This window comes from Nyctibius grandis, chromosome 11 (assembly GCF_013368605.1).
Source record: "Nyctibius grandis isolate bNycGra1 chromosome 11, bNycGra1.pri, whole genome shotgun sequence".
NCBI lineage: Eukaryota > Metazoa > Chordata > Aves > Nyctibiiformes > Nyctibiidae > Nyctibius > Nyctibius grandis.
Window position 1 is genome coordinate 24,282,721 of NC_090668.1, and position 10,538 is coordinate 24,293,258.

A 10,538-nucleotide genomic window follows, 5' to 3' on the forward strand; every position below is an offset into this window, starting at 1 on the left:
GTGCAGAGACAGAAGCCAGCGCTGGAGCCGGCGCTCGGGATGTGCTGCCGAGCCCGGGGCTGAGGCAGCGGCCTGGCTGCGCTCCCCGGGACCGCCCGCCTTTCCCTCGGCGCGGTGCTACCGCCCCGGGCCCGGGATGCGCTGCCTGCACGGTAAAGCGTTGCCCTGAAGCGTCGCTCCGCACCCGCCGCCGCGCACCGAAATGGCGCCGCCGCCTCAGCCCCGAGCAGCGGCTGCGCGACGCCCCTCGCCCCGCCCCGAGGCGGGTTCCGCTTGCGTCATCGCCCGGCGCCGGAAGCGGCGCCATGCGGGGCCGGCTGCTGCGCGCCTGGCGCGAGGGGGTGAAGGCGGCGCGCGGGGTGGCGGGGCGTGCGGGGGCGCCGCCATGGCGGGTGCTCTTCTTCGGCACCGACCGCTTCGCCGTCACCGCCCTGCGGGCCCTGGGGGCGGCCAGGTACCGCCCGCCGGCGGGGAGGGGACGGGGACTGCGGGGAGGGGGTCGGGGCGGTGAGAGAGGGGCGGGGGGCTGGGGCCTGAGGGGGAACGGGGACTGAGGGGAGCGGGACGGGGTCTGAGGGGGGACGGCAGGGGCTGTGGAGGGAGGTGCTGGGGGTGGTGAGGGAGGGCTGGGCACCGAGAGATAGGAGGTGGGGGCCAGTGATGGGGTTTAGGGGCCATTGGGAGATGAGCTGGGGTCGGAGGGATAGGGACCATGGGTTGGGCAGAGGTTGGTAGGGAAGGAGGGGGCGAAGGGGTGGGATAGGGAGTATCGTGTCGTGAGTGGGTTGATGGAGAGGGATCATAGGGTGGTCGGGATTTGGGAGGGGGCAGGGACTGTGGAGGTTGGTGAGGGGGTCTGGGATTGAGAGGGGGAAGCTAAGGGTGGTAAGGGCTTTAGGGGTGGCAGGGTTGGGAGAAAGGGGTCAGTGAAGGGAGGCTGGGGACCAGGTAGGGGATAGGATTTGGAGGGGCAGGTGCAGTGGAAGGGCACAGTGGGGGGTTGGGAGTGACCTGGCCTTTGCCTCTTCCTTGCTTTGCCTGCCTGAGGCCTTCAATGCCTTGTCCACCCCAGGGAGCCCAGCGAGGACTCACTCGTGTCCAGGCTGGAGGTGGTGACCCTGCCCTCCCGCCTGCCTGGGGACCTGCCTGTGAGGAGCTGTGCCCGGGAGCTCCAGCTGCCTGTTCATGAGTGGCCACACACGGGACCTGTGGGGCAGTTTGATGTGGGTGTGGTGGCATCATTTGGACGTCTCCTAAGCGAGGACCTTATTCTGCAATTCCCATAGTACGTGAGTTCACAGGACATCTAGTGCTGCTTCGTTAGCAAAGCTAGACTCTGGTTTTGAGTCAGCACCTGTGACTTGTAGCAGGTGAGGTCAGCTTCTTCCTTGGGTTCATCTCCTTAGCCTGGGCCCTGCTTCTGTCATTGTGAGGTCCCCTGTCGTTCTTGAAGACATGGATGTAGATCTATGCAAATGTTCAGCATAGTGTGTTTACCTTTATTCCTCTCATCTCCCTTTCTGTGTTCACTGAGAAACTGAAGGTTATATAGTGTCAATTTTCCTTTAAATGTATATTTAAACCAGTAACACTTCAGAAGGCCTGAACAGATAATTCTTAAAGTAGTTCCAGTGTAATAAATGTTGCACACCCGTTTACATATGCTTCAGGTACTGTTCCTGTTCTAACTTCAAAATATTTCAATTCAGTGGTGTGCTGAATGTCCATCCCAGCTGTCTCCCACGATGGCGTGGTCCTGCACCAATAGTCCACACAGTGCTTCATGGTGATAAAGTGGCTGGGGTGACAATTATGGAAATAAGACCAAAAAGGTAGGTTAGATGTGCTTCCTGAAACAACTCACTGCTTCTGTTGCCTCTCAGGGCTTTAAATCATCACCACTTAAGTCATCATTTAAATCATTCTATGTAATCACTGGGGTTTTTTTTAATATGTGTGTGTGTGTTAAAATTTGAAACACTTAGAAATTTTCATCTGACTGTATGAGACTTGCCACAAATACAGTATTTTAGTGAGTGTGTTATTTGCACTCTAGACTCTAGGCCTGTTCTCTAATTCTTAGCATTATTACAGGGAGCAGCCAGAAAACACACAGTCACACAGCTAGATGGATAGGCTTGGTGTGACGCCACAGAAACGATCTGGTTTTCAGATTTCAGAGTCGCCTGTAACCTCCTGTAAGTGAAACAGAGAACAAGCAATTGCCTGTCTAGGAATGAGAGAGATATTATCTATTTTAGTTTCAGCACAAACTGACTTAGAAGACTTGTGAACACACGTTATCATAATTATCTTTTCTTTCTTAGATGCTTGTCTGATAATAGATTTCAGGAAAGTGCAAAACAAATTTCTTCTGAATACTTCAGGTTGTTTCTTCTGAGATTTTATGCTTCTGAACTGTAAATTGTGCATTCGTATCAGTCTCAGCTTGCTGAGGTGGATCTTGCTTGCCAAGATATATCTGAGATTCTTTTCCCTGTGCTGTCTTGTGAATCAAACATTATTTGATAATGTGTGAAAAGTGAAGTTTTAGGGGAAAAAGAGGGTAATTAGTAACTGAGTTAATGTATTGAATGTAGACTTTTGACCTGCTAATTGAGTTTTAGTTTCTCCAGTAAGCTTGTGTGTTTTCTGCTTTGCAGGTTTGATGTAGGCCCAATTATTAAGCAAGAAGAGTTTGCTGTTCCTCCCCGCTGTACTGCAAAGGAGCTGGAAGGGATGTTGTCAAAGATGGGTGCGAACATGGTAAAGTCATGCAAGCTAGTGTCACTTCTGAGTGGTACCTTGCTTTTAACACGTGTAAACAGAATTCTTTTTAATCTTGTTCTGAGTTGACTGCAACTATTAAGAGGACAGTGATCTGAAACTTAGTGTGTGTGAGCACTTTGCCTTGCTGAGGGGAAAGCTGAGTGCTATGTGACAAGCTGTCAGCGCTGGTTTGGGCGTTGCTGTTCTGTTTCTATTCATTGAAGAACTCAAGTGCTTTGTATGGAAACAGTGCAGTTTCTTCTTTCATTGAAGTGAATATCTGCTTTTTCATCTTAATAATCAGCTTTCATGCTGTTCTAGGATTAATATCAGAGAGGAAATGATCCATAAAAGAATACTTGGGTTTTTTAAATTGTGATTCAGTGGGAAGGATGCCTTTAGTGTGTTTGTGTGTATGATACAAGTCTTCTGAATATACTGCCCCGATTTTCTAAGAACTCACAAGAAGGTTTCATTGGTGAAAAATTAAGTACTGTATTTGTATGTCTTGGATTTAATGTTAATATCTTAGCTTTGCTAATACTCTGTACAAAATTTAACTTTGCAGCTGATCTCAGTTTTGAAAAACTTGCCTGAAAGCTTAAAAAATAAAAAAGAGCAACCAAAAGAAGGAGTAACATTTGGTAGGTACACATCCTATTTAATGTAACTTGTTAATTTTTTGTTTTATCAGCTGGAAAACTAAGTTTCTTCCTACTGTGCTGGGTTATATTTCTCTTAGATACCCCTCTCTGTATCGTCTCTTCACTGCCTTCTCTGGCTTAAAAAAGTCGTACAGCGGGAGAAATGCTTCAGAATTCTTCTTCAGGCTTACTACATTAATGGTTTTTTTCCAGTTGCCCTTAGAATATCAAAATCGCTAGTGATGTCACAAAATCTGAGTGAGTTTGTTATTCTTCATGATTGTAACATGACAAAAGTGTTACAGCTGTGCTTGTAAATACATGAATTCAGGTTGCAGTGCAGTGGGTAAATAAGAGGACAACTGAGAAGAACGTATAAATAATCCAAATTGAGGTTTTTACAAAATCTTTTCTCCAGTTGTTGTATAAGGTAACTACGGCCAGATGATAAATCTGCCATTGGTCAGGGTAACATTGGGTTTAAAGTAGGATAAAATAGTGCAGCTGTTTGTTTGCAAAAAGATGCAAAACAAAACGTGAAGTCTTCTAATTTCTTTTTTTCTCCCTAGCTCCTAAAATATCTGTAGCTAAGAGTTGTATAAAATGGGAAGAGCAAACGGCTGCACAAATAATTCAACTGCATCGTGCAATAGGAAGTATGGTAAGGCAGTGGATTTTTTTTTTAACCCTTTTCCATCCTCTGGCATGTCTGAGTTTGTTGTAGATATTTTAACCAATGACTAAAACTCAAGTTTAGTTATTTTAGCCTCTAAAACCTAGCATGTGTTTTAAAATCCCAGCATAGTTTAGTGTTAGAGAGGGAATTAGAGCGGAGGAGAATTATGTTGAATTTGATCCCAAGTGTGAAATCAGCTCAGTAGTTTTATTTTGTTTCCTTAGCTCTGAGATTCCCACTGATGCATTTAAGAGGGTTTCAGAACACTATACTGACATCTTTGCATGGCAGTAAACAGTGCAACTGAGCAGCTACTGTAGCTAGTTGCTTAACTCATTACTGCATATGCTGATGGTTTGCTTGTCAAATGAGGTGAAGAAGAACAAGGAAAACTAGATATAGTAAAGAAATCTCTTATTTGGACATATACTTAAATTTTTGCTCTAATGTTATTATCACAAATATCTTGCATAAGAAAAAAACCTAGACAGTTGCCTGGAAATAGTGAAAATATTCCCAATATGTCTTCTGCTTCTGTTCCCAGTTTCCTTTACAGACGCTCTGGAAGGGTACTCCTGTTAAACTGCTGGATTTTGTGGAAGTGGATAATATCCCTGGTTTTGCTGGTATTTACTTTTAAATTAATCTGTTAAGTTAAATTGTCCTGTCTTTTCAAACATGGATTTGAAGATAGTAATCAATTGTACTGAACAATAGCTTTAAGTACTGCTTTCTGAAACTCCAGTAGAACTCAGTCAGTCTCATATATACGCAGAGTGCAGTAAGTTTCTGTGCCCAAAGATGAGCATAAGATGAGTTTTAAGGACATTCCTGCTCTGTGATGATGTTGAGTGAGCAGCAGGTATAATCCTGTGAATCCTGAGACTGGAGGATTTTAATCCTCTAATTAGTTAGGAGATCCTCTTCTAATGCCATTGTCTGGGAATCTCTGACGAGGAAAGCTGTCCCTGTGTACTGTTGCTTAAACCATTTTCTGTAGTAGCCTGTGAGTCCTGAGAGCCCTGTGGGCCCAGTGGTGTGCCAGAGCACACAGGGCTTCATGGCTGGTTATGGAGGAGATAGGGAGCAGTGCCAGAGAGTGACTGTTCTGATTCTACCCTGCTGATTTGGGCATAATAAAACGCAGAATACAATAAAATATTTTTGAGCAAAATAGTGACTCAGATGATTATCATGCTTCAAAGAGACATAAATGCTTCAAACTTTTTTGTACTTGTTGGCATAAAAACGCAAGACAATCTTGCTTTGCTTTTAGATCAAATATTAAATGACCGTGGGGCTGTTCCTGGTTCACTGCTATACCATAAAGTGTCACAAACGCTGTTAGCTCGTTGCAAGGTAGGTTTTTCCCATTTGCTTTATATTCGCTGCACTAAAGGTGAGGTTTTTAGTATTTGTGTGTTATATAACTTTTGTCTTAATGGTAGAAACATAGAATACCAAGTTGGAAGGGATGTCAAGGATCATCTGGTCCAACCTTTCGTGGCAAAAACATGCTCTGGAAAAGATGGTCCAGCGCCCTGTCCAGCTGAATCTTAAAAGTGTCTAATGTTGGGGAATCGACCACTTCCCTGGGGATCTTATTCCAATGGCTGGTTATTCTCATCGTGAAAAATTTTCCTCGTGTCCTATTGGAATCTCCCCAGGAGTAACTTGTACCCATTACCCATTGTCTTTTTTACTCCTTGTAAAAAGGGAGTCTCCATCTTTGTAGCCACCCTTTAAATATTCACTGAACTTGTTTAGATTAGAATCCGTCTTTTTATTTGATATCTTGAAGAACTTCTAATTTCCACTAACAGGCTTTTCCCTTGCAAGAGAGAATTTGACTTGTAGTGTAAACATGATGAAATGAAATAAAATGTGTTCTGTAAGCCAACCTCCTGAGAGCTAAAGATCATAATTTTAAAACACAGAAGAAGCTTACTGCCATGTTTTTGTTTTTATTTTTAGGAAGGCTGGGTTGGAATTAAAACAGTCGTATTAAAGAAGAAGCTTACGGCAGTTGACTTCTACAATGGCTATATGCACACTTGGTTCCAGCAGAACTCAAGAACAGTTCATCAGGAATGCAGATTTCAAACACTCAAACTTAGCACACCAAAAAAGACTCTGAAAGAGAGGGGAATATTGGCGCAGGATGTAAAGCAATAGATGTATTTTAAAGTGTGGAAGAAGATGTCTGTAAGTTCATAGTAATATAAAATATTTCAATGCCCACCTATAACATCCAACTTAGTTTAAGGGCTTTCCTCCCCAAGCCTTTGGTCTTACTGTCATCTGCATGTTTTCATCATGGATTCTTGATGATACTCATTTCTCTCTTCTCATCAAGGAAGAGAATCTCTGTGAATGCTGAAGATAGTGAATAAATTCCTGTTTCCACTGTTGGGTAATAAATTTATTTTTATACAATGTTTTCAATTTATTTTTGAGGACTTTCAAGCACAAGTTGTGCACAGTTACTTTAATGTGGAGATGTTTTCCATGCTTCTCTGTAATTCATATGTGGTTTCAGAAAAGCAAGATTGTAAGGACAGAAGCCTGTTTCATTTCCAAATAATTTATGTCAAATATCTTTGCATCTTTGATAGATGTATAGCAAAAGAGTATCCATGCAGTGTTTTTCTTACAGCTTTGCAATACTTACCCGTGGAATATTTTCTAGTGAAATTAAGAGATGGGATTTGTCTGGGATATCTGCTCTGCCTCAGAGTTTAATGCTCACTGAGACTTTGAGATGGTCTAGTTTGACTTTTCTTGCAGACCCTTAAACTACCTTTATATCCCCACATTGAGATGAATAACTTAAGCCTTAGCTGGGAGCATCTGGAGAATCTTTTGCTGTCTGTGATAATTTTCTTAAGAATCAACTACTCTTAACACAAAAACATCCCTTACTTCTGACTGGAGGTTGATGCAGCATCTTGATACAACACCATACCTGGAGCTGTGTGCAGTTGGTCACATGCCTTTTTCAGGGTTGTTTGCTAGGTGGGATTTTCTGGGCAGTCTGATGTCCTGTGTGATCAACCTTTCCTTTTTTTTTGTTTTTTATTCTTGTTTATTTATATACTTTTACCAACAATAATCTTACTTGACAAGCAACGTTGTGCTTGATGAATATACTGAATAATTTCAAGCTTTGTGTTGATCTTGCGGAATTCCTACATATTGCACGACTAGATATTTCAATTAATTGGATAAAGAATTGGCTAATGTGCTTTGTTGATAGTACATATTGTGGACCCTTCAGTTACAATATCCTGTGGTACTACAAGTTGAATCCACATCAGAGCTCAACTGTATCTGCATTTAAATTGTTTCTATTCTTAATCGCTCTGCACAACTTTGCAATTGACTCTAAGGAGTGGGGGGAAATCTTATCACGTGAAATGTCACAATCATTCTTGATTCATGGAAAGTTAAGTGAAATTTTATCTTTTTTCTTTACCCTCTTAATCCAACAGTCCTTGCCAACTGCTTAATTACATGTGTCTTCCTGCATATTCTTGTATCGTCTTAGTCTACAGACACTTCTATTGTGCTGGAATTCAGTTTCAATAAGTCTCAGATTTAGAAAAGGAATAAATGGAATATTCCTATTTTATTCTAATCTGAGATCTCATCCAGTTCTCTTAGGGCCATCATGTTTATTTGGGCCTGTTGACTTTGAAAATGCTGTAAATAGTAGATACTATTTAATGTCATCCATGAATGCCAGCTGATTGTTTTTAGTCACCTGCATGTGATGTGAACACATTATTTTGTTTCCTTTTAAGTTCAGAAAAGAAAAATTTAGTGTGTATATTTGGTTTTCAATACAAGTGAGTTGTTTTAATCTCATTGATTCTGTTTCTAATCTATAAACTGTTTCTAATCTATAAACTTGTCATTCACCTTGTTCAGTAGATATTTTTCTTTTATATGTTTAGCTTTTCTGATAAATTTCTTACCTTTCCTATTTAATCATTGATTGCCATCTCTTCCTGCTCCTTTTTGTTTTCCTATCCCAGTATATATCCTACTTAATTAATATTTGTGTGACATCCATCCAGAAAATTTATGTCTACTGTCGTACTTTTTCTCTGATGAGAGAGGTTTTTACCTGATGAGGAGTTGTTAATCTAATCCAAGCTTTTCCTCAGCCTGCCTTTGGTTAATGGCATGTATAAGAAGGAGAATTTCATGTGAAGAACCCCAAAACTGATGACTCTCTTACTTGTCTTAGAAGTAATGTAGCACTGTGAGGATAACAGCAAAACAAAGACTGGCAAGATCTTAGGAGCTTTTCTAGTGTTACTTGCTCAATTTATTCTTGCTTTTTCTGAATGCTCCTGAAGTAAAAGCAGAGCCACTGGAGCTATTCAGACTCGGGGAGGCACTGTTCTGTTAGCTTCAGATTTACAGCATTATTACTGAAATTTTGGAAGCCTCAAAAGGAAAAAAAAAAATTGCAGGAGGTGTGTAAGGTTGGTGTGTAAGGTTGGTGTTACAATGGTTCTGTTTTGCTCATGCTCATCATCTTCCACACGTCGTTTTGGCTCTTCAGACTATTCAGTGCTTTCATGTCTTTTCAAGCACTCATGTCTGGAACTTGAAGTTCGAGTCAGGTGTTGAATTCATGAGGCACATCAAGGTGACAGGAGCTTGACATGCTTGAGTGTGACTCACTGAATGAAAGAAAGCAAAAAGATCTAGAAAAATGTGTTATATAACATGGAGATTAAAACGTTTCTGAAGAAGCATCTGTTGAAGCAGATGCTGCAGTATTTTTCTTTCGTTCCCATTGGTCCAACAATTAATCTGCCTCTGACAGGTTTTCCAGAACACATGATCCTCCGAGAAATCCAAGCCTGTGAATCAGTCAAAAACTGCAAACAACAGTAAGGTGGAAGTCGGGCTCCTGTGGAGAAATTCCTCTTGTCTTTGGCCGCAGATGCAAGGGTGCAATTTGTGCTGCAGAAATTATAAACACAGCGAGTTTGTTTCTAAGCAGGTGCTGTATTTTAGTGCTTTGCTCCCTCGTACCTACTACTTGCAAGTAAAGGTTGTGAAGTCGTTTTGCTTTTACTCTGTTCGGTCTATGAAAGGTTAATTATTGCCTTAGGCCAGTTGAAGGGGTGGTGGGTGGGGTTTTTGTGGGGATGATGGGTGGGTTTGGGGGTTCTCTGAGGTTTGTTACATCGCTGGTCTCAGTAGCATGGCTGCTTGCCTTGTGATTTCCCAGCTGGAGCTTCTGGGAATCAGTTATCTTTAAAAAACAATCATAGGCATCACTGGAATTCAAATATTCTATGTTTGCTGAGGATAAGAACATTTTCTCTAAAGCATCTTTTTCATAGACAGTGAGGTTTTTTGACACAAATCAGCTGTATGGTCCCTACCTCAGGGTCTGGCCTCAGGCATGGATTGTATCAGAAGTTGAATTAGTAGATAAACGAGTACATAAAAAACTCGTCACACCCAAAAACCCACCACCACAATTTATAGATAGTTTTAAGCACAAATTATACAGAATTTTGGACTGAGAAGTGAAGTGTTTTAGTTATCTGTTAGCATGGGTGGACCCAACTTCTCTGATGTACCAGGTCCCCAGGCAGTGGAGAATGGATTGTTGTTCATTATGACCTGAGCAAAATGAACGGTGAGATGTGACTCCCACAGAAACAGAACAGTGTCAAAAGTTCAGGCAGTTTAGGGTTAAAAGTTTCTAGGTGACCAAACCTAAATCAACTGCTCTGTTCCTAGGAATGACTTTTGAGGAAAATTGCTTGCAAGTTCTTTAACTCCTTTGCTTTTTGGAATCTGCTCTGACATCATAAAGTCGATGGCAAAGAAGAACTGTGTATCTATCCTTTGCATCTCCAAAACGACACGGAGCAAAGCAGTGTTGTTGCTGGGGTGGCACTAATCCTGCTAGGTGGAAAGTCAGCTTCCAGCCAGCAGTGTCCGTGTTAGCATCGGAGAGAACCTGCAGGGCAATTTGTGCCTCTCTTGCTGACAGTTTTAGATTGTGTGAGATCCAGTGCTGTCAGCATTGCTGGCAGGTGATGGTTTCAGTTCTAACTAAAGTATAAAGCAACAGCGAAGAGTTTCCCTGTGTCTTTGGGGGAGTTGGAGGTGGTATTCGCTCAGAAACCCTGCAGATGGTGCTCGCTGCATCTCTTTGAGGGAAAAACCAAGGTCAGCTGTGCAGAAGGTCGTGAAAATCTGCTACAGAACATCTTTAGTTAGTTGCTTGATACTAAATGTCTAAACCATATTGTAACCAGGATACCTATACTTGTAACTTAATCTTTTGATCTGTGCAGAGTTTGCTTTAAGGCTCCTCGGAACTGCTTTCTATGGAAGAGGTTATCAAAGATTAGGCAGTTCTTTGTTGCTTGACAGTTAACGTCCTAGCTCTGAATAGGCACAACTTCACT

General features: G+C 42.2%; 1 protein-coding gene across 1 annotated transcript; it reads left to right on the forward strand.

Annotated features, from left to right (window-relative positions):
• Window positions 1-305: 305 nt before the first annotated feature.
• MTFMT (mitochondrial methionyl-tRNA formyltransferase) lies at window positions 306-7,951 on the forward strand. Its single transcript, XM_068410485.1, has 9 exons — window positions 306-454; window positions 1,073-1,285; window positions 1,710-1,832; window positions 2,664-2,766; window positions 3,338-3,413; window positions 3,983-4,074; window positions 4,634-4,715; window positions 5,366-5,448; window positions 6,064-7,951. Exons 1-9 carry the CDS (start codon window positions 306-308, stop codon window positions 6,262-6,264), a joined length of 1,122 nt encoding a protein of 373 aa, XP_068266586.1. The 3' UTR covers window positions 6,265-7,951.
• The last annotated feature ends 2,587 nt before the right edge of the window (window positions 7,952-10,538 follow it).